This window comes from Corvus kubaryi, unplaced genomic scaffold (genome assembly GCF_017639235.1).
Source record: "Corvus kubaryi isolate FWS band 111438036 unplaced genomic scaffold, C.kubaryi_AGA036_p1.0 37387, whole genome shotgun sequence".
Lineage (NCBI taxonomy): Eukaryota > Metazoa > Chordata > Aves > Passeriformes > Corvidae > Corvus > Corvus kubaryi.
In genome coordinates, this window is record NW_024581129.1 from 7783979 (window position 1) to 7804827 (window position 20849).

Here is a 20849-nt window from a genome sequence, read left to right on the forward strand (position 1 = left end):
TGCTTCAGCCACTAAGGCTTCTTTGCCATTCCCAATATGATTCCGGCACCCAGAGGTAGCTGGGTCACTGCCACGTGCCGGACCAGGCTCACAGGCTGCTGGTTTAGCTCTGAAACCAGCGTTCACTGCTCTTCCCTGCTTGGGAGAATTCCCAGAGCCCAGGGTGGAGAAGAGCATCCTAATGAGTGTCAGATACCATTAAGTGCTCTGTAAAGGGAGATGCCAACAGTGTTGCTGGAGTCAGGAGATGCTGAAGATGAAAGAAGTGGAACAAACTTGACATGAGGGCTGTTTTTTGCCATCAGCTGCTACAGAGAGATTCTAGGCCTGTTGGTCCCCAGTGGCTCCGCTTCCTTCCTTCCTCCGAATCCAAATCCCAGCTCATGGCCATCTGCCTTTGGCCTGTCAGGGTTCTAAACACTGACATGATAATTAGAAAATACAGCCTTAAACCCAGCAAGAATGTATAAATTGCACCAAAATACCCAGTGTTTGCTGCAAAAGTGTCCTTGAGACTGGAGCATCCACCTCCGGAGTGGTGGCTCAAGGTTGGGATTCGGATCCAGGGATCTGTGGTTGGATCCACCTCTGCAGCTTGTGCAAAGGAGCAGAGCTCCTGGTGTTGGGTACCACAAGCAGGTATTCTGGGGGTGAGGATCAGAGGGAAACACAGCTGGTTTGTATTTCAGGAGGGAGCAGAGCACAGGTGAGGCAGGGACTTGTGCTGAGTAGGTGCTTCTCCATCGCAAGAGCTCTAAGTGCACTTTGATTTTCATGGGAGCAAAGAAAAAATCAATTAAATCTGTCTCCTGCCAGATGAGTGTTTTCCATCACACACTTCAAAGCGCTGTGCCCAGCACGGCATTCCTGTGGGTTAAAAGTAAAATAAACACTCCATCCTGACAGATCTCTGACTTATTTTTACTCATTTCCCCAAACATTATGTTACAAAGGGTCTGGGTGTGAGACACAGGCGGAGCTCAGCCACAGCAGAACTCCGTGAGACTTGTGTTGTGTGTTGTGTCACGGCTTTGCTCTCGCCCTGCAGAGACCTGAAGCTGGACAATGTGATGCTGGACAGCGAGGGGCACATAAAGATTGCTGACTTCGGCATGTGCAAGGAGAACATCTGGGACGGGGTGACCACCAAGACCTTCTGTGGCACTCCAGACTACATCGCGCCCGAGGTACGGACGGGAAAGGCGGCTGATGGTCTGTGCCTCCCTGCTGCTCCTTCCTGGGGTGACCTTGCTTTGGGCAGCTTTCCAGCTGAAACAGGGACATTCAGGAATTCACCATCAGCCTGTGAAGTTTATACCCTCAGCACTGTCCATCCCCTCATCCCCGTAAGGGAACAGGGATGCTGGATCTGCCTCCCTGTTGTGCTGTGTCCTGCTTCCACCTCAAAGAGCAGCACATCCTCGTGCTGTTCTCCCTGCAGCGTGGTTTCCCTCTCTGGGGGTTTTTCCCATGTCCGTCCTGCTGGTAGCTGTGTGCCTGTTTTGTCCTTGGCATTCTCAGACCCACCACAGGATGCTCCTCACATGTTCCCTTGCTCCTGGAAATGACAAACCCAGGAGCTCAGCTCTGCCCCTCACTGTGTGTGATAGAAGCTTCCAGCACAACATGACCAGTGAGAAGCAGGGAATTATCAGTGGATAGTATTTTCATGTGGAGTGGAAATCCTTCGATCGCTCCAGCTCACTGTTCGCAGTGAGGGACCGTGTGTCTCATGGGGAGAGGCTCCCCATCCATGGCTCTAGATCCCTAAAAAGTGGCTTTGCATTTGGTTATTACTGATGTGATAGTCACACATGACACTTCCATGAAGTGCTGTATGGGCACAGTTTAATGCTAGACTTGCGAAATTCAGATTTCTAAGAAATTATTCGCAGATGTCTGTTCCCTTCACATAAAAATATCCCTCTAAAATCTTGTCACTCTGCTGAATTTGCAATGATGAAGTTAATATTTATTCATTTAAATATTTTAGAGAGACACTCTTTGCTAGGACATCAGTGCACTCATGTGCTAAACCACATTGTGTTTGCTGCAGCCAGTGAGGTTTCCCATTATTGGATCAAACGTGTTCCATCCCTCATCCCACCAGGATTAATACTGGTGGTGTTGGTGCAGAGCTTGTCACTGTGGGTGATTAATGCTCCTTCAAAGCAGGACAAATGACCAGTTCTCCCTGTGTTTGCCTGAGTGGTTTCACTTTAACTCTTACTTTCTCCTCCTTGCTGTAATTTGTCTTTTTCCAAAAGAAAAACAGCAAATGGGAAATTAGGATGCAAATCACTTTGGTACCCAGGAAAGGCATTAAAGCCTGCTGCCCGTGGGTCTCAGAGGAGCAATCCCATGATATTTGGGAATAGCAATCAGGCTGTGTGGTTGTGGTGCTGTGGCCACACTCCAACCCGGGCCCTTCTGCTGCTCCGTGCCTCCTCCTTCAGGGAGCTGCAATGTGCTCAGGCCAACGTGGCTTCGGGGTAAAGCTGTCCTGCGATTTGCTTGACCCATTTTTGGGCCTTTTTCTATTCCGAGCAGAGCTCTGCATGCCCAGGTGACAGGTACAGCCTGCGAACGGCCCCGTGTGTGATTCCCTCTGAACAAAGCTGCTTGTCACCTGCTGGGGTGTGACCTTTCCCGACGGGCAGTGCGGGACTGCACAGGACAGAGGATTTCTTTTAAGTGCTCCTTCCTTTTAACGGCCTTTATGGTGTGAACAGTTCACACCCGAATTTCCCAGAGCGCTGGTAAAGAGAGAGCTGGTAAAGAGCAAGTGGGAGGCACTCGGAGTGCGCTCAGCGGGCCGAGGGATTTCAGTGCTGAAATGTGTCCCAGGGAATAACCCCGTCCTCATAACCCACTACAGCTCGGAATCGCTTTGCCCTGTGCCACCAGGTCAGAGCCAGGAGTGTAACGCTGCTGTTCCTGTTGTTTGCAGATAATTGCTTACCAGCCCTACGGGAAGTCCGTGGATTGGTGGGCGTTTGGAGTCCTGCTCTATGAGATGTTGGCTGGCCAGGTAATTGAGTTATAATTGATTCCTCTGGGCTGGGTCACATTTCATTGTGAGCACAGGCTGATGTGGGATTTGCCATGCTTGGCATGTGGATGGAGCATCTCCTTGGAGCTGGGGGTGACACTGGGGGTGCAGCCCCAGGGACTGCAATGACAAGACTCGTGTCACCGTGTGGCACTCCTGGAGCTGGCTCCACGGTCACGGAGTACAGCAGCACATGGGAGCTTCGAGATCCAGGAATGCCCCTGAAGCTGTGTCTGCTTTGCTCTAGGCCCCCTTTGAGGGAGAAGATGAAGATGAGCTCTTCCAGTCCATCATGGAGCACAACGTCGCCTACCCCAAGTCCATGTCCAAGGAGGCAGTGGCGATCTGCAAAGGGGTAAGGGCTGGATTGGGTCCTCTGCTGGGTTGGGGGAGTGTGGGCAGTGAGATCCTGCACCCCTGGGGGTCCCAGCTCACCCTGCTGCTCCCCAGTACGAGCAGGGTCTGACACTGTTGGGTCCTGGTGCCTTTGCCCTCCAGTCCTAAAACCACAACTTGTGCTACCGTGTGTGTATGTACTAAACCGAGGTAAGAATAACACCTGCATCCTCTGTGTCTTACACTGGGCAGAAATACAGCTGGGACCTGGGGCTGGCCTGGGGGCAGGGGAGGGTCAGGAGAGAATTGGGGTGTTGGCTGGGAGGTGGGAAGGGAGGGCTCCTGCCCAGAGACCCTGTGCCCCACCAGGTGAGGACAAGGCAGCTCTGTGAACCTTTGCCTGAAAGGAAGAATGATGCTTGGGGAAAAGGGATGTGATCCCCAAATAGTTTTTCTAAGATCAGATACAAAACCTTCATCCTTCCAATTAGCTGTGATAAGTTGTCCTTCAGGACAACCTGAAGCTCAGGGCGGGTGGTATCTCCGTAAGGTCAGGGCAGCATTTTCATTATCGTATCTCTTAATTTGCAGTGAAGCTCTGCCTTGCCAGCATCCCAAGCTCTCCATGGACTGGGCCTAGATCTGACTTAATTGCAGGCTGAGTTCATTTGGGATGTGATGGATAAAGGCTGGCAAGGTCCTGATGTTGTTCTGTGTGCTTGGGACTGAGCCTCCTCTCACCCCCAGTGCCACACACTGCTATAAATATGTGTTTGTGTAGGAATTTAAGAAATGTTTGCTTATAATAGTTAATATTGAAAATATCTGAATGTTCTTTATCTCAAAATAGTGTTTCTATCTACAAATGACACATCCTGCGCTTAACGCTCCCACTGCGGCATTTCAGAGCCTCTTCCCGGCGTTGCCAGGATTCTGAGCTGGTGTTAAAGAGGAATATTCACTTGTCCCATGGGGAAAAGCTGCTGCAGGTGTTCCCACCTGGAATGGGGCACAGGGAGAGTGTGCTACCCTGCTACAGTCAACAGAATGCAGGAAAACCAAGTCCTTATTTCAGAAACTACAGGGGTGGTTTGAGGGGGATTCCCACAGAGGCTGTCACCATCTTCCATCCTCTTGCTGGTGTTGTTTGGGATGTAAAGGGAAAATCCAGTGTGTTCCTGGTCAGGCAGGGGGATGGGGGACACTCAGGGCTGCTGAGCATCCCCCGGTCCCAGGGCAGCAGAGGCTGGCGCAGGGCCCAGGCTCAGTGTTGGCTTTGTTTGCTGCTGCATCAGGCACAATGTGGGTGCTGTAAATCAACGAGCAGGGACTGCGGCTGCATCGTCTGCTGGGTGTAGCTGCCATGCCTTTTCTCACTCTGGAGATGGGAGGCTGCATAGGAGGATATTTGGCCCTGCACGGAGGGTTGGTTCTCCCTAAATTTCTGTGGCTTTTTGTAGCAAGGTGGTGGTTCCCTCTGTGTTACTGTTGTTTCAAAACCTCATGACATTTTTTGCCACCACCGAACTGCTACACCAGAAAGTTTAATTAAAACTCTCTGTGGGATTTAAGAACTTTTTAGTAAGCTGGGAACTAAGTGTTCACATTTCCACTGGAATACAGTGAAACATGTCTTGATGAGCTGCACCGAGCTGTTTGTGTTGGGGTGTGGCAGGGCTGCCAGCAGGGCACAAACCCAGCGTTGTAGCAGTCCAGGGAACTGGAGAAACCTCTGCCCTTACCTGTGAGGGGTTTGGGATTTCACCACCACGTTCTCCAAACCCATTTTGTTGTTCCCCCACAGTTTCACTCCGAGGTGCCGGTGCCAGTCACCCCTTCCTGCAGCACTGCTGGGAGATGGAATGTGTTTGCTCCTGAAACCTGGGTCTGAGCAGAGCCCAGAGACAGGTGTTAATCAGGGATCCTTGGCTGGGAAGCAACCTGGAGCATTCCCTGGGCTCCGGGACTCGCCAGTGAGCAGCAATTAGCGGATCAAACGGAGCATTCCCCTGCTCTGCTGTCAGCTTGGATTTGTTTCTGCAGGCTGATCTCAGGGCTGCTGTGTCCCTGTGCAGGTAGTGCAGGGTGGCTCTCCTGAGCCCCAGGATGGTTACCAGGAGCCGGGGCTGGGCTCCTGTCCCGGCCTTTCACACCCCACATGGAGGGGTTTGGTGGTGCCTGAGCAAAGCAGCCCTTTCCAGGGGAACAGATTGTCTGTGGCTATCAGCTCCCTCGTTAATCTCTGCCTGAGAGCAAAGGCATGAAATGGTGTGTTTTCCTTGGTATTTTGGGAATATTTACAGGGCTTTTGGGTGGCATTTCCCCTGGTGCTGCTGCCTGAGGAAAGCCCATCAGAGCTGCTGTCCGTGCTGCTGCCACTCATGTTCGAGAGGCCAAGACATGTCACCTCTGCCATCTTCCCAGGATTCTGGGATTTGTTGTTGGGTTTTTATTTTATAAAGGGCTCTGTGCTGCAATGCCAAGGGAAACTCAACTATTAACCAAAGGCAAATTGGAAAAATATTCTTGCTGTTGTTTTTGCTGGCCCCTGGCCTCTCCCTCCCTGGCCCTCCAGCTTGGCTCCCTGCTTGAGGACGGGCTCTGCAAGGCTGATGCTGATGCCAGTCACATCCTCACCCTGAGCAGAGGCTGGAAAATCCCTGGCCCAGCCTGCAGAGCCTGACAGGCCCTCGCTGTTTGTGGACGGGCTTTCCAGGAGGGTGCTGCCTCACAGAAGCTGCTCTCCATCACTCTTCCAGCTGCAGATGCCATCACAGCTGGAGGCCAGGGATGTAGAGCTGTTTGCTCACAGAGCAGTTGGTGGCTCTGCTCTCACCTTGTATTTGTTGGAGTTTTTTTGTCTTTTTAGGGTTTTAGGTTTGGGGGTTTTTTTCCCCAGGGTTTTCCTTGCTTTCAGTGCCCTATTGCAGCTGTTAAAGATCAGCTTTCCTGAGCAGGTTTTTTTTGTGCTGTCAGGGGTGGCAGGGCTGACCTGTGGTGGGTGGGAGGTGTCTCAGCTCCCCAGCCAGAGCATTGGCACCTCCTGTCCCTCCCAGGGGTCTTACAGACCCCCAGCCCTGGGACACGCAGTCAGCCTTCAATCCTTGATCAGGGTGAATTGCCCTCCTTTTAATAAAGCAGTGCTTTTGTTGCACATATAAAGCTCATATTCTCCATCCTTATCAACGTCTTGTGAATCTCTGGAATCTCCATCTGATCTCTGAACACAGCTCAAACCCTGCCCCAGGATATTAATGTTGTACAGCTGCCCATAATTCCTGGGGCCCCTTTCCCTTATTGAGCCAGTGAAGAGGAGAAGTTTAGATGATAAACAACATTAATGGGCTGTTTGTTCTATTTTTTCTCCAAATTGACTCTCTCATTAGAAATCCACCTCGTCTCTGTGCTTCCAGAGCTCCAGGGGAGAGGGGGTTCTGCTTCCAGGGCTGATGAAAGTTTTGGAGAGCAGATTGTTCATCTTAAACGGGCAGTGCGTTTTAGAGTTAACTCTGCAGATGCTGAGACGTTTGTGCCAAGCAAAGGGACTGCTGGGCAGCTCCCCTGCTGCAGCCAGGTGCTGAGGGAGCTCTGCCAGCACCCCGAGGTTGTGCCTTGGCAAACCAGCTCCATTCCCAGAGGGAAAGCGGATGTGCCCATCCCGCCAGTGCTCATGTACCTGCCATCTGCACAGTCTGCTCTCATAAGCCATTGTCAACCTTCCCTGTCCCTGGAGTCACTCCAGCTTCTTCCTCAGTGTCCTCTCCTTGGAGCCCCAAAGGCATCTGGAGGAGATGGGACCCTGGTGTGAGACATCCTGGGATATCCAGCTGGGAAACACAGGTCCCTGGGGACTTCTCAAAGGGGACATTTTGGGGAGCAGTTGGACACCCTGTGACTGTTTTCTCTCTCCTGTCCCCAGCTGATGACCAAGCACCCCGCCAAGCGCCTGGGCTGCGGCCCGGAGGGGGAGCGGGACATCAAGGAGCACGCGTTCTTCCGCTACATCGACTGGGACAAGCTGGAGCGCAAGGAGATCCAGCCCCCGTTCAAGCCAAAGGCTGTAAGTGTGCCGGCTCCCCCTCACTGTCCCACTGCCAGGGAACCTCCGGGGCCTCTCCCACCCTCGGGCACAGGCGGGTGCTGCTCGTCCTGGAGGTGCAGCTTCTCTATCTTGGAAGATCGTGTTCCCTGGGATGTGGCACGTGCCAGAGCTCTGCTGGGGCAGGAGAGGTCCATGCTGCCTGGTCCCAGCTCTGGCTTGCAGGGTTGGAAGCTCCACACATTCAGCTCCTGGACCCCTTTGTGTTGCAGCGTGTCTGTCTTGTCATCCCGGGTCAGTCGGTCTGTTGGGTTTTTCCTCCCTTCTTCTCAAGTTGACCAGGTCTCTCTTTTTTTTAATCTCAACTTTATTTCAACACCCAGCTCAGCCCAGTCTGCCTGAGTGGGCAGTAGAGCTGGATGTCTCCACAGTTTCTCTCCAGGGTGGAAGGAAGCTGGAGCCTGGCTCTGCAGTGAGGGGATCCTGGCTGCTCCTCCTCAGCCCTGCCTGGCTCTGCTGGAGAGAGGTGCTGGGAGTGCAGCCTGGGGGGAATGAGCAAACCGAGGTGGAGGCAGGAGCAGTTGGAAGCTGTTTGTCAAAAACGACAGGAGTGCTTGAGTGCTCCTTGTCCAGCTGTATTTGCAGTGGCATCTCTCCCTGTGACACCAGTGCAGGGGTGACACCAGTGCAGGGGTGCAGCCTGAACCCCAACGTGGGTCTCCCTGCCCATGGTGCTGGGGCTGCTCTGTGCCACAAACTCTGCATGACCACCTCTGGCCCTGTGCTCTCCCTGCCCTTATGCAGACTTGGGAACAGGGATATCTCTCCCTGGATTTCTCTATTTCTCTTTGTCACTGGTGGGACTGGCAGGGTCACAGCCATGTCCGAGTCTCTCTGTGGTACTCCAAGTCCTTAAGGCTTGGGATTGTTCACATGCTTCCCCCCACCAGGTACCTGCTGGCTACAGTGCCCTAGTTGGGCACTGGTGTTTCACAGAGAACTGAAGCCACACTTAATCTGATCTCATGGCTGATATTTGTGATCAGGGTGGGGACATTCCTTAATCCATCCTCCTGGATCACAGCTCAGAGTCCAGGAATGCTCCATGTATTTACCTGCAGCCTCCCCGTCCCACTGCCCATAACAACCTTCTGCACATCTGCTTTTCCTCTGCTTTACAGTTATGCTGTTCGTTTGAAGGGCCCCCTTTGGTGCTTGGAAAAACTCTGCTTTCAGGGAAAACCTGGAGTGGGAGTCCCTTCAGTGGAGGGTGCTCGGTGCCTTTAGGTCTGCTCTCTCTCAGTGCCTCTCTGCTCCAGCAGGTTTTTCCTTCCTACAGCTCCTTTCCTGGCTGATCAAATGGGAATGATGAAACGGGAATCCTGTGGTGGCTGGGCAGGAACCTCCACAGCCTCGTCTCCTCCAGCTCGGGTGGGAGGGATGCTGGCCTGGAGAGCTGTCCCTCACCCCAGGGCTGCTGGCCCTGCCCTGCCTGTGTTTGGGGCTGCTTGTTTGAATTTCAGGCAGATGCTTTTTGCCAAGTTCACTGCTGGCAGAGGTGCCTTTGCAGGGAGCTGCTCACGACCGAGAGCCGCCCTGCACCGCACAGTCCGGGCTGTGTGCACAGCCACAGAGGAGGGGCAATGTACTGCTCTCCCTCCTGCCTCGGGAATGGGGAGACACAGGTGCTGGGATGGTCAGCACAGGAGTCTGGATTGCTGCCTGCTTGCCTTTCCCTGGGAGGGAAGGGAATCTTCAAGGCATTGGACCATGTAGGAATGGCATTACTGGGAAAGCTGTAACTTTGATATCAAAGTACAACGGTGTGAAAGGGTGTGGGGCTGTTTGTGCACCCTGTGATTTCTTGTCTGGGGGTGAGATCCAACCTTTGTGCCAGGGCTGCTGAGGCACAAGGTGGTGGAACCCGTGAGCTCCAGCTGTGGAGGGATCCTGGTCCATACCCAGATTCACTGAAGGGGCACCAGGGCTTCATGGGGTTATTCTGCAGAAGTCCCTGTCTCCTGAATCCTTCAGAATAGCTTCTGCCGTCTCCCACCTCTGTGTCCATTTTCCAATGAAGCTGCTGCTGCTGTCTCCCCTCCACCCATCTCTGTCTTCCTGAGCAGGTCCCCAGTGTCACTGCCTGCCCTGGGCCAGGGCAGAGCATTGATGTTTGGTGCTTTACAGTGAAAAACAACTGAATTCCATCAAAAGCACTTTCTTACTGCTCTGCTGCTTTAAAATGTGCAAATTTTGTCCTGCTTTAAATGTCTTCTTTCTTTAAAAATCCCTCTGACACCGGGCCTGGGGAGGGGGACTGTAAGCTGCCGGCTGTCGCTTCACCCAGTGGCTGGTGCCGGGAAAATTCCCTGTTTGATAGGACAGGGAGATTAAGAGCAGCTGATTTGGGATTTAGGGAGGATTAAGACAACTTGGATACCTGCTGATAGCTGATATTTCTCCAGCAGTGCCTCTGTGCTGGAAAAAGCTGTTTCTTTGGTGCCAGCCGTGAGCACGGGGTGGAGCAGCAGGGATGGGAATGGGGCTTGGACACTGCATGGAGTGTTTGGGGGGTGATGAGGGGAGATCTGGACAAGTGTTTGTGACCTTCAGGTGGCCACACCAGGACCAAGTGCTGCTGCACAGGGGGCTGGTGCTGGCCTGCCTCTTCACCTGGCTTAAGTCTATTTTCTTTTCCTTTTTTTTTTTTTTTTTTTTTTATAATTAGCATCTATAAAGGTCAGGCTGCAGGAATTGTCTATATCCAGAGCTTCAAAATAAGGAATAGCATGCAAATGAGGGCTGGGTGTCAGCCCCCACCTGCCCCCAGCCTTCCCCTTCTCCAGTCCATGCTTAGCCCTGGGAACATCAACAAAGGGGAGCAGAGCCCCATCCAAACTGTCTTCAGCATCATTTTGCTTATCAGAAGCATCATTTGTTCACGTTTGACTTGAGCTCATGGCTCATCTCCTCATCCCCTCCCCGTCTCCACAGAGGCACCTTCTCTCCGTGTCTCCGCTGTAGCACCCACAGATCTTTTGGCCGCATTTCCGTGATTTTGTAGCAGCTCTGCAGTTTGGAGTGGGGGCACAGGGAGGGTGCTGGGGGTGCTAGGGAGGGCTCCCAGTGCCTGCCTAGTGCTTCTGGTGGGGAGGGAATCACATCCCTCCCAAAACCTCCATCATTTCCCACCAATAGTGAATGGAGGCTTCAGCCTCTGCCTGGCCGGGCTGTTCCATGCCCAGAGCTGAGAGTGAATTCCCAGGAGCTCCAGTGTTACTTTGTGGTTGATTAACCTTTATCACAGAGTCAGGAACAAGACAGATCAGGGGCTGGGTTGTCTTTGGTGGTTCTGACATGGGGCTCTGCTTGGCTGCTCCCTGCTCTGGCTGGTGCATAGCAATTCCTTTCCTGGGTCTGCAGTTACTCCGGGAGTGTATTTACACTTCCCTGCTCTCCCTGTCTCTCGTTGAGATAATTATTGTTTTTGGTATCTAATTACTCCTTTACTTTACATAAAGCCTAGTGATTTGAAAAGTCTCATTTTGAAAGCACTGAAATCACATGCCAGAGCCCAGGATTATTCACAATGGCATGGGGGGTTAAAAAAATGGCTTTTAATCTAATAATTTTTAATTGCATAAATTAATTTCACCCTAACTTCTTGTAGTTAATTAATATTGAAATGCCGCTTACAGACCTGGATGTATAAAAACACCAGTTGCCTGCATAGGGGGTTTTGTAGCCTTAGTTCAGCCTGTACAAGGTGAGTCCTGATGTTTGCATAAGTAATTTCCTAATTAGATGGGATTTAAGGATTGAGGGGGCTGACATTGGGCAGGTGGATGTGCTGAGGTTAAACATCTCTGGTAATCCAGTCAGGATTTGCTCTGAGCGACCCAGGGCCCTATAAAGACTTTCCCTGAGATTTCCCAGAGTATTCAGCCTCTGTTTTCAGTGTATTAGGCAGAAACTTGGCTTTTTCCCTAGAAGGATGAATGGCAGGGTCCTACACCAGGAACCCTTGCAGTGGATGCTCCCTTTGACAGCAGCAGGATTGAAGGGATGTGCTGGAGCATCCCAAACTGCAGGGTGAGGTCATCAGCCAGCCACAAGTGAAAAGCACCATTGTCCCCCCCTGACCAGCACAGGGACCCTCAGCATGGCCCCAAGTTCATGCTGTGACCCAAATTCCCCTGAACACGATTGCCAGAAGAGCTCTGGTCCTCCCCAGGGTGCAACGAGCCAATTTCCTGGCCCAGAGCAGCACCAGAAAGGTCACACTCACCCGGGAGATGCCTGCAAGGCTGGTGGGACTGTGGCTGTACCACTGGTTTGGGACAAAACCCTGGGAAATCGAGGGTGTCTTCAGTCCAACACCTCCCCTTGGCACTGGGAGCAAGGGTGGGTGGCAGCAGCATCCTTGGTTTCTTATGGCCCTTGATTGCATCCCAGGGATCAATGGAAAATATTTTTTTGTGCCTTTTGTCTCTATTTGAAATCAAGCAGGGAAGTGATTAAATACAAGGCCATCTTCGGAGCTGACAGGTTTATTCCTGCAGCTCAGGAAGAAAAGCCATTCTGTGCTGGCTATAAATATTAGACAGGACACACTGGGATTTATGTAAGATAAATTCCCACCCTCCCCCTTTCTCCAGTTAGGATGGAGTGATGTCTGTACATTAATATCAGACTAAAATGAGGATGATTTTTCACTAGATGGCTTTAGATAAATGTAAAAATTCATGTGGCATCTGTGTCCTTTAACCAGGAACTTAATTTGGGAAGCTGTAAAGAAGGTGCTTGTGCAGACAGTGACCATTTGCTGCCTGGAGCAGCACGGATCCTCCCTGCTCTCCCTCATCACAGGGGTGGGCCAAACCTGGACCTCATCTCCTCCAGACCTCGGGGATGGGCTGGGATGTGCCTTCTATAAGCTCAAAGACAGTTTTCAACTTTAAAGTATTGATTTTACCCATCCATTTTATCTCCATCCAAACAGAAAGTCCATAAATTCCACACAGCAGGGCAGGAAATACCACGGATAGATGCAACTTTTCAAATTTTCCATCCACATATTCTTACCTCATTGCATTATAGTGAGAAATTCTTGCTTGCCAATATGCATATTAAAATATATTTGTGCTTCCTATTCCAATAACTGGCAGCTCTCATCAGGATTAATTTTTCAATCTTTCTGAGGGGGTTGCTGGTTTGATTTTTTATTTTGATTTTTTTTGTAAGACAGCACATTTCTTTGTAGCCAAAAGGCAGGCAGTGCTGTCAGACACTGCACGTGGGCTGCCCTGCATGTCTGCACTGAGGTCTCCTGAAGCTAACAGGGAATGACAGCAGGATGGGAAGGCCCTGGAAGGCTCTGGGTGTGTATTGGGAGCTGATGGGTCAGCAGGTGAGCCCTGCCAGGGGGGTGGCACTGCCTGGATGAGCTGGAGCACTGCAGCTTTCCCAGTGAGCCTGCTCCCAGTCTGTGTCATCCCAGTGTCCCTGACGAGCCCAGCCTGGCTCCTCGTGCCCTGCCTTTGGCTCTGTGGAACTGGCAGCTCCCATTTGGAGAATTTAATTGCTGTTTTGATGTTAATCTGATGTCTTGGGGAAGGCGTTGGGCTGTGGCTGACTTGTCAGATATCTCAAACATCCTCCTGCTCAGTCCTCAGGCTGGACTTGATCCCATGGTCCGGAGCAGCAGCTGCGCTGCAGGGAGAGCAGCCTCGGCTCCTGTGGGGTCGGCAGTGGCCAGAGCCTCCCCGGGGCTGGGGCTGCACTGCCCAGGAGAGGTGCAGGGGAGCAGGGCTGGATTCAGCTCCGTGCTGAGCTCAGGGCATGGGCAGAAGGCACCTTTGGGAGTAGAACTCAACCAACCAGACTAGAAATGTAAAGACGTGGCCTTACCAACCCAAGGGGACCACAGTGCCCACAGATGGGCTTAGGCCGGAGGGGCTGGAGCTGGAGTTAAATCGACTCAAACATTGCCCATTGAGCTTTGTTTAGGGGTTTGAGGAGAGCAAGTTTCTCACTTGGTGCTATAAGGACATACAAGAGCTGCCAAAGAACAGGCCACTGGAGGCCGATGGATATTCATGTTGTCTTCCCTGAAACCTCTGAGCAGAGGAAGGAACTGGGAAACATTGACATTTGCATGTATTTGTCATTAATATTTCATTATATTTAGTCTGATGTTTATTAAAAATGCAAATCTGTTTACTTAACAAATGAAAGTTAAATGCCCAGGAAAAATTGTGGCAGCGCTCAGAGCATGTGTTCTCCCTGGGGCAGTGGGAGAGAGGCCTGAGGGACTGGGAGGTGCTGGCTGAGCAGCTCCTGGGAGGAAACAGAGCCTAGAGAGCACTGGCTGTGTGTGACAGGAGGGAGAGTCACCAGCCCGCGCAGCAGAGTCCCCCATGCCGGTTGTGGGGATGTGACATGTGGGTGACAGGCAGGGATGGAGCCTGGTCTGTAGCTGTGCAGTGACCTGGCATCCACCTGATCCCAGCTACTGCTGTTGTTATTCCATTAAATCAAGACTTGCAGCCTGGGAAGCTACAGGACCCTTGTTTTGGTTGCTAAGAAAATTAAATCAGGTGTGTGGCACCACTGGGGACCATGAGGCCATGGACCATCACAGTCTAAGTGGACTGTTGGGAAGGGACAGCCCTGGGAATCAGAATCATGGAATCACAGAGGGGTTTGGGTGGGAAGGGACCTTAAAGCCCATTCAGTTCCACCCCCTGCCATGGGCAGGAACACCTTCCACCATCCCAGGTTCCTCCAAGCCCCATCCAGCCTGGCCTGGGACACTGCCAGGGATGGGTCCTCTCCTCTCCTCGAGCAGGAGGAAATCTCTGAGCAGTCCAGACATGATGAAAAGCTCCTGCTCCAGGGGAAGGGGAGATGCCTAGGTGGGCACTGCCCTGGGAGCAGGTGCCATGTGCGTGTGGGCAGGAGCGACCGTGAGTCATCGCAACCCATCTCATTCCTGCTACAGCCACTTCCCATGGCACAGCCAGGAGTTTGCCTGGCCCTGGCTGTGCCATGCCATGCCATGCCGTGCCCTTGTGACTAACAAAGTGTGTTTTGCACCTTTTCCTGTCCTGCCGTGGCCGTGCCGCGGCGGGGGGGTGGTGCAGCCTCATCCCACGCTTCCTGCCCCACCCACCATCGTTCTTTTCTCCCCTCTCATAGTGCGGACGCAGTGCTGAAAACTTCGACCGGTTTTTCACTCGCCATCCACCCGTGCTAACACCTCCCGACCAGGAAGTCGTCGGGAACATTGACCAGTCAGAATTCGAAGGATTTTCCTTTGTTAACTCTGAGTTTTTTAAGCCTCAAGCCAAGAGCTAAGTTGCTGTGCAGATCTCATCACTGCGTCTGTCATCAGGTTCCAGCTGCTGTTGTGGTGACACATTCCATCGCAAAACTTGCATCCATGGGTTTTCTTTAGTTCATTACTAGAGTGACCATATTTCAAGTGTCTTCCTGTTATTTGGGATGTCACTGGAGGGGAGTGATGTGCAGGAAATGCTGCAAATGGGCTTTTGTTTGTAGAAAATGGGAACAGCTCAGTGGGTGACAGAGGGAAAACGGAGAGACAGTGACAACCGGGAGAAATCCCTTCATCATGTGCTTTAATTCCTGCTCTTTCCTTTTTCTAGTGTTTTATATAATCATGAAAATTTAATATTTAGCCTTCTTAGCCTTAGTGGCAAGTAAGTGTTTTTAATGAAACCATTCCCCGGAGTCTCTCTCCTCCCAAAAGCTCTGGAGAGCCAAGATGCTGGTTCTGGCTTCTTTTTTGGCTGTGTCCTGCTGTGTGTCCAGCCTCACCACAGCTCCCCTTCCCTCTACAGATGCTTTGGGCCGGCTTGTTCCCAGCGCTGCGTCCCCAGCAGCGGGCTAAGGTATTCAGGGAGGCAGAGCTGCCGTTGGCAAAGATTTCTCCTGATTGTGCAGTTTCTAAGTAGCATTTTTTAAATCAAAGCGAACATCCAGTGGTAAATGGGGAATTTGGAAGAGCTACTTTTGAATCCGTGGTCACCCTAGTAAACACCACCAACATTGGTTCCATAGCAAAGCTTTTTCTTCTTTTCAAATGCCAAAGCCATTGATGGAGTTTGTTACCTGTGCTTTAAATGTGTCAAAAATGGTATTAACCCAAACGGGAGATATTTAGCTCTGACCAATATTGTGAATTCTGATATGAAGCATGTAAAGAAATGTGTTTCAACTGGTACTTCTACCCTTAAAAATTGCCGCTAGATATTTAAATGGCCCGAGTTTTGTTTCTGGCATCAAAGGAAACGTTTCAGGAAGGGTGAGTTTCTCTTGAAAGGACAACAATCACGCTGCTTCCTTTTATACCCTTGCAGATGTTCGTGGGCTCTCACTGTATCAATCTGCTTGACTTGTAATGTGCCAATTTATTTTTTTCTGATACTGATTATAAAATAAAAAGTGAGAAAACATGTCCCCGAAACCTGCATGTGTTTGGCAATAATGAGTTTCTGCAGTTCAGCAAGGTGATTCCTTCCCGTAGCTGGGGCTGGAAGCTGCCCCGGCTGCTGGGGGATGCTGGCTCAGTCGCAGCAGTGGAGCCGCGGCCCGTTCTTCCTCTGCGTTTGTCCCAAAAATCCGAGGTGGGATGTTCTGGAAGCATCATGCAAGAGGGAATGACTGCCCGCAGTCTCCTGCACCAGCCCACGCTGCACAGCGCCCACCCCGCCCGCTCGGGCCCCTCCAGCACGGACAGGGAAGGAGTTTGTCTGGATGACCCTGGGAGGAAGGACGATCCGAGGTGGAGGACACAGCTGAGGCTGGCAGAGCGCTGCCGCTCGGGGATCTCTTCCAGCGCCTTGAGCAGAGCCGACTGCGGCATCGCCTCGCACTCCTGGAGACTGCAGAGCCCGGCGAGGCAGCGAGCACCGGTGACTCATCCCTGCCCGCTCTCCCAGGAGCAGTTGTTAGAGGCGATTGGCAGTTTCAGCTAAAGAGGGATTACAGGTTCCCGTTAACCTCCCTCCTGCCTTTGGGAATCCGCTTCTGCCGAGTTCTGCGGGTCCGGACGCCGCAAGATTGTTCCGAGAGGTCCCGAACATCGGCGGGAGCTGCTCCCGGCGTCCTCCACCCAGGCAGCCCTGGAGCTCTGCCACGGGGAAGGGGCTCCTTGGCAGCGGTCAGGGAGGATCCCCATCCCTGCGGGCCAGGCAGAAATGCTGTTCTGGGTAGTGCCTTAAGCCCGTGATACCTGGAGCCCAGTGCCACGGGCAGTGGGACCCCAGCTGTTTGCCATGCCGTGCCACCGCCACGCAGTGCCACCGCCACACCATCCCGCTGTGCTCCTCGTCACCTCCCAGAGTCAATTCGCCCATCGCTGGAGGCGCTTTCAGCCCTGAGTGTCCCCTGCGCTCCCCTGACTCCATGAGATCCACACAGCCGTTCCCTGCCTGCTCCCAGATTGTCCATCATCTTGACAGGGGCCAAATTGCCCCCAGTTCAGACAGAATTCAAGGTAAGGCACCAGCAACCCGCACTTTGCCATGCTCAGCTTCCAGCCAAGGCACTGGAGTAGTGGGGGGCTGCTAGAGAGGGCAGTGCAGGGGAGTGGGCTGCCCTGAGCCCCCTCCCGGGCACATCGCAGCCTCTCCCAGAGCCTTCTGCTGCCAAAATGCAGCAGCAGGAGGTTTTTCCCACTCCAGGGCCCCCAGGCTGAACGCTCCCAAGGGCTGGGGACCATGGTGGCAACTTGCACCAGTGTCACATGTGGATGTGTCATTCCCCTTTGCAGCACCCACAGCATTCCTCATCAGGAGAAGCTCCTGGCTTGGTAGGACAGTGCTGTCCTGGCTCACAGTGGTTTGGATGGATGTGGCCTTCAGGAACCATGTGGTCGGCTCAGATCCCTCCAGGAGCATGGGCCCACTTTTTGCGGAGAGACCCCGAGCACAGCCACGGCTGCTCTGCCAGGGACCACCTGGCCCTCATCCCTGGGGGGACCCTGCTGCCATCGAGGTGGGCTTGTCCTCATGTTCCAACTGCTTCACCCTTTGCCTGCAGAACTCTGCACCTGAAGTTGACCCTTCATCCCGTCTGCCCTGCCCTGCTCCTGCTCTGTGCCCCCAACTCCTCATCTTCTTCCTTCTCTGTGCTGGAGAGAGGAGCCCCAGAGGGACTCTGATGCTCAGGGACAGGCTGGGAGCTGCTGACACCGATGCCCTCCAGAGCATCGCCGTGTGCTCAAGACCTGACAGCGCAGCCATCTCCTGGCTCTTCTCCTGCCTTGTCTCTCTCAGCTCCTTGAGTTCCATCCAGACCTATTTTCCTTCCCACTTCATCTCTTCTCCATCATCCTTGGCTTTTTCTGATCTTCCTCCCCAAGGCTAAAGCCATCCTGATGGGATGTCTCCTGTGGCAAGTGGAGCCTCCAAGCATCCCTGGAGGTCCTGATCCATTGCTGGCTCATCTCCCAAGGCTCAATCCAGCTGCAGCTGTGGTGTGGTGGTCCTGGCCTGTCCAGGCTCTGTGTCCTGGCCATGTTCCTGCTTGAGGCATGAAGGTGCCCCAGTGTCCCATTGAGCCAAGAAGAGCTGCAGGGAGGACACAGCATCTCTCCTGCCAGGTCCTTCACCAGGATAGAGCAGTGGGAGGTCAGCATTGGGGGGTGGGGTGGGGTGCAGGACCTGCAGGACCCCCACAGTTACCTTCCTCAGTTCGAGCTGGCAGATTAATCCAGGGTTGGAGATCCTGGTGCAGCAGAGCAGAGTGAGGCCCCGGCGTGGTGGGGCCACACTTCAACGGCAAAATCTGGGAAAAATTAAAAGCAAATACAGGTTTCTGCAAGGCACTAAATTTGTGACAGGGTCCTGCCTGTGTCATGGCAGGGGAAAGTCACCTCCAGCAGGGAGCTGGGGTGTCTCCTATATAGGGACATGGAAGAAGGGGTGCAGAAGGTCTTTGGTCCATGTTGGCTTTAGTAATGAGGCAGAGCAGAGCCAGTTCCTGGCTGCCAATGTCCCTGCACTGCCAGTCGTTGTGGATGAAGGACCTGGGGTGCTTGTGCTGTACTTTCAGTGCTCAGTCACTGCTCCTGCCATGGCTCTGTCACCTCCCACGGCAGGACAGCCCTGAGCCAGGCACTCTCTGATCTGCACGGTTTAGAAGAGCAGCCCACGCGTTCCCAGCGCTGGCTCCGCAGTGCTGATAGCAGGTTCCCAGCGCTAATCCTGACACTAACGTCCTTTTTTTCCCCTTTTTTGGCTTGGGTGTAGCTGCAAAGTTGTTCTTCTTAAGAAATTGCAAGGAAAAAATGTTGCATATGTGGAATTTTCCTTCTCAGAGGTTTTGAAGTGCTGTGTGTTTTCTCTGTACAACCCTGGAGCAAATCACATCCTCCGTCAACAAACCAGTGTTGGTTAACACCATATCACGGCATCATTCAGAAATCAAGCTTAAAGCAGAAGGAGCTCTTACAGCTGATTATTTTGTGCAAATTTTCACATGGTAGTGACCATTGCTGCCGTTTCGAGGCATGTTGCTTCCTCCAGGCTCCTTCCTCCTGTGCAGTGCCGAGCTCTGGTTGCAGTGTGGGTTCTGCATGCTGAGAACTGCCCCGTGCTCTCTCCCACAGCGAACAGGAGAGGAGGGATGCTGCCTTCCCAACACTCCCGGCTCTCACCTGTCCCTCTATGTCCTGATTGTGTGTTTCAGGCGTTTAAACTGCTGTTCTCCTCCTCTTGTTGGTGGAGCGGGGTTGCTTCTCTTGTACAGGGCTGTGAGTTCCTCCTCGGTGGCAGCTTGAGAAAGCAGCGCGGCTCTCCCAGGGACAGCACGGCTCCCCCGGCTGCCAGCGGTGCTGCCTGCGCCCCGGGTGCTGTCACCTCTCGCTGCCTCGCTCCTTTCCCACTTTAACTCTGTGCTTTCCGTTTAACAGAAAGACAAACGCGACACTTCCAACTTCGACAAAGAGTTCACCCGGCAGCCGGTGGAGCTCACGCCCACGGACAAACTCTTCATCATGAACTTGGACCAGAACGAGTTTGCTGGATTCTCCTACACTAACCCCGAGTTTGTCATTAACGTGTAGTCGCGGCGCAGCCCTGTCCTCGCTGTCCCACACCAGGTCGCCCTGTACATACGACACTAGTCTTCCGGGATTAGCAGTGCAGACACACATCCCCTCCCGCCAAACACGCCGACCGCTTCTCCTCGGAGCCTCTCCATGTCTGTGCCACTCGCTAGCTTGGTTTCCCTAGCCGGAGGTGTCCGGGGTGCCAGTTACCGGTCAGTGATACTTCTAGGAACTATAGTTGGTGGTGACTAATAGAGTTTTTAAACAGAAATATACCAAATTGCTACAGTCTCTGTAATTTTTGCAGTGGGATGCTGAGATCCCAGTGACCCAGCTACTCCCAAAGCGTTGCTGTGGAATGCTAAGCATGGTTGATCGCTTAAAGCGTTGTGCTGAAGCTTGCGATGAGTGTGAGCTTGTCTTAGAGGAGCCTTTTGTTCAAGACATGGATATATTTGATCAGTGTGGAAAAATCTGCTTATAGACCTGTATTTTCCAATGCATTGTCCATAGGGTCAGCCCAGCTCTCCGGAGCATCCCCCACCATCCGCCTTCCCCGCGCTCGGGCATTGCGACTCCAAACCACTCCCATGCCAGTTGTTGTAAATCAGAGCAAACCTTTTTGTAAGTGAAAGGTGGGGGGGTTTTGTAACATCTGGAACAGTTTGCAGTTTTGATACGCTCTGTCAGCACTCGCATAAATCTTTCACAGACACTGTTGAGATGTAACAGCTCTGTAAGGAGTATTAATATTCTACCAAAACAAACACATTTATATTCTTGGTTTACAATTTACCGACTGAAAACACGCCCAAGACCAAAGGGCTGCACTGAGGGCTATTTATAACGGAAACTTTTCTACTTTCCACCCTCTGCTATTCTCTTCCAGGCTCCAAACCCATGGATTTCACAGGCATCTTGATTTCCCTGATTTCCACCAGATTCCTGGGGGTTTTGGTCAGTAATCCAGGACCTTCTGCATCATTAAAAAAAAAAAATCTGAATGAGAAGAGACAATTCCAGCAGCTGTTTATGAGGCAGAGCCTCAAAGAGTGGCGTGCGGGAGGGCAGGGATGGGCAGAGGCAGGGATGGGCAGGGGCAGGCAGGAACAGGCAGGAGCAGGAAGAAGGGAGCAAGGACAGGAAGGGGAAGATGGGTGGACAGGTGAGAGCAGGAGCAGGCAGGAGAGGATAGCAGGCAGAGGAAGGCAGGAGCAGGCAGAGGAGGACAGGAGCAGACAGGCAGGAGGAGGTGTGGACAAGAGCAGGCAGGGATGGGCAGGGCCAGGTGGGTGAGGGCAGGAGCAGGCAGAGGAAGGCAGGAGCAGGCAGGGATGGGCAGG

At 52.7% G+C, this 20849-nt stretch overlaps 1 protein-coding gene across 3 annotated transcripts in view; it reads left to right on the plus strand.

Moving 5' to 3' along the window:
* PRKCB (protein kinase C beta) overlaps positions 1-20221 on the plus strand; it is a 94599-nt gene extending 74378 nt beyond the window's left edge. For 2 of the 3 annotated variants that reach the window (XM_042037471.1, XM_042037474.1), the window contains 5 exons: positions 1049-1187; positions 2951-3031; positions 3300-3407; positions 7308-7448; positions 14628-15918. In XM_042037471.1, the coding sequence (XP_041893405.1) occupies positions 1049-1187; positions 2951-3031; positions 3300-3407; positions 7308-7448; positions 14628-14786 (628 nt within the window). In that variant the 3' untranslated portion in view covers positions 14787-15918. Of the gene's footprint in view, positions 1-1048; positions 1188-2950; positions 3032-3299; positions 3408-7307; positions 7449-14627; positions 15919-19368 lie in introns of those variants that run through there. The other variant, XM_042037472.1, reaches the window with a different exon arrangement.
* Positions 20222-20849: the final 628 nt, after the last annotated feature.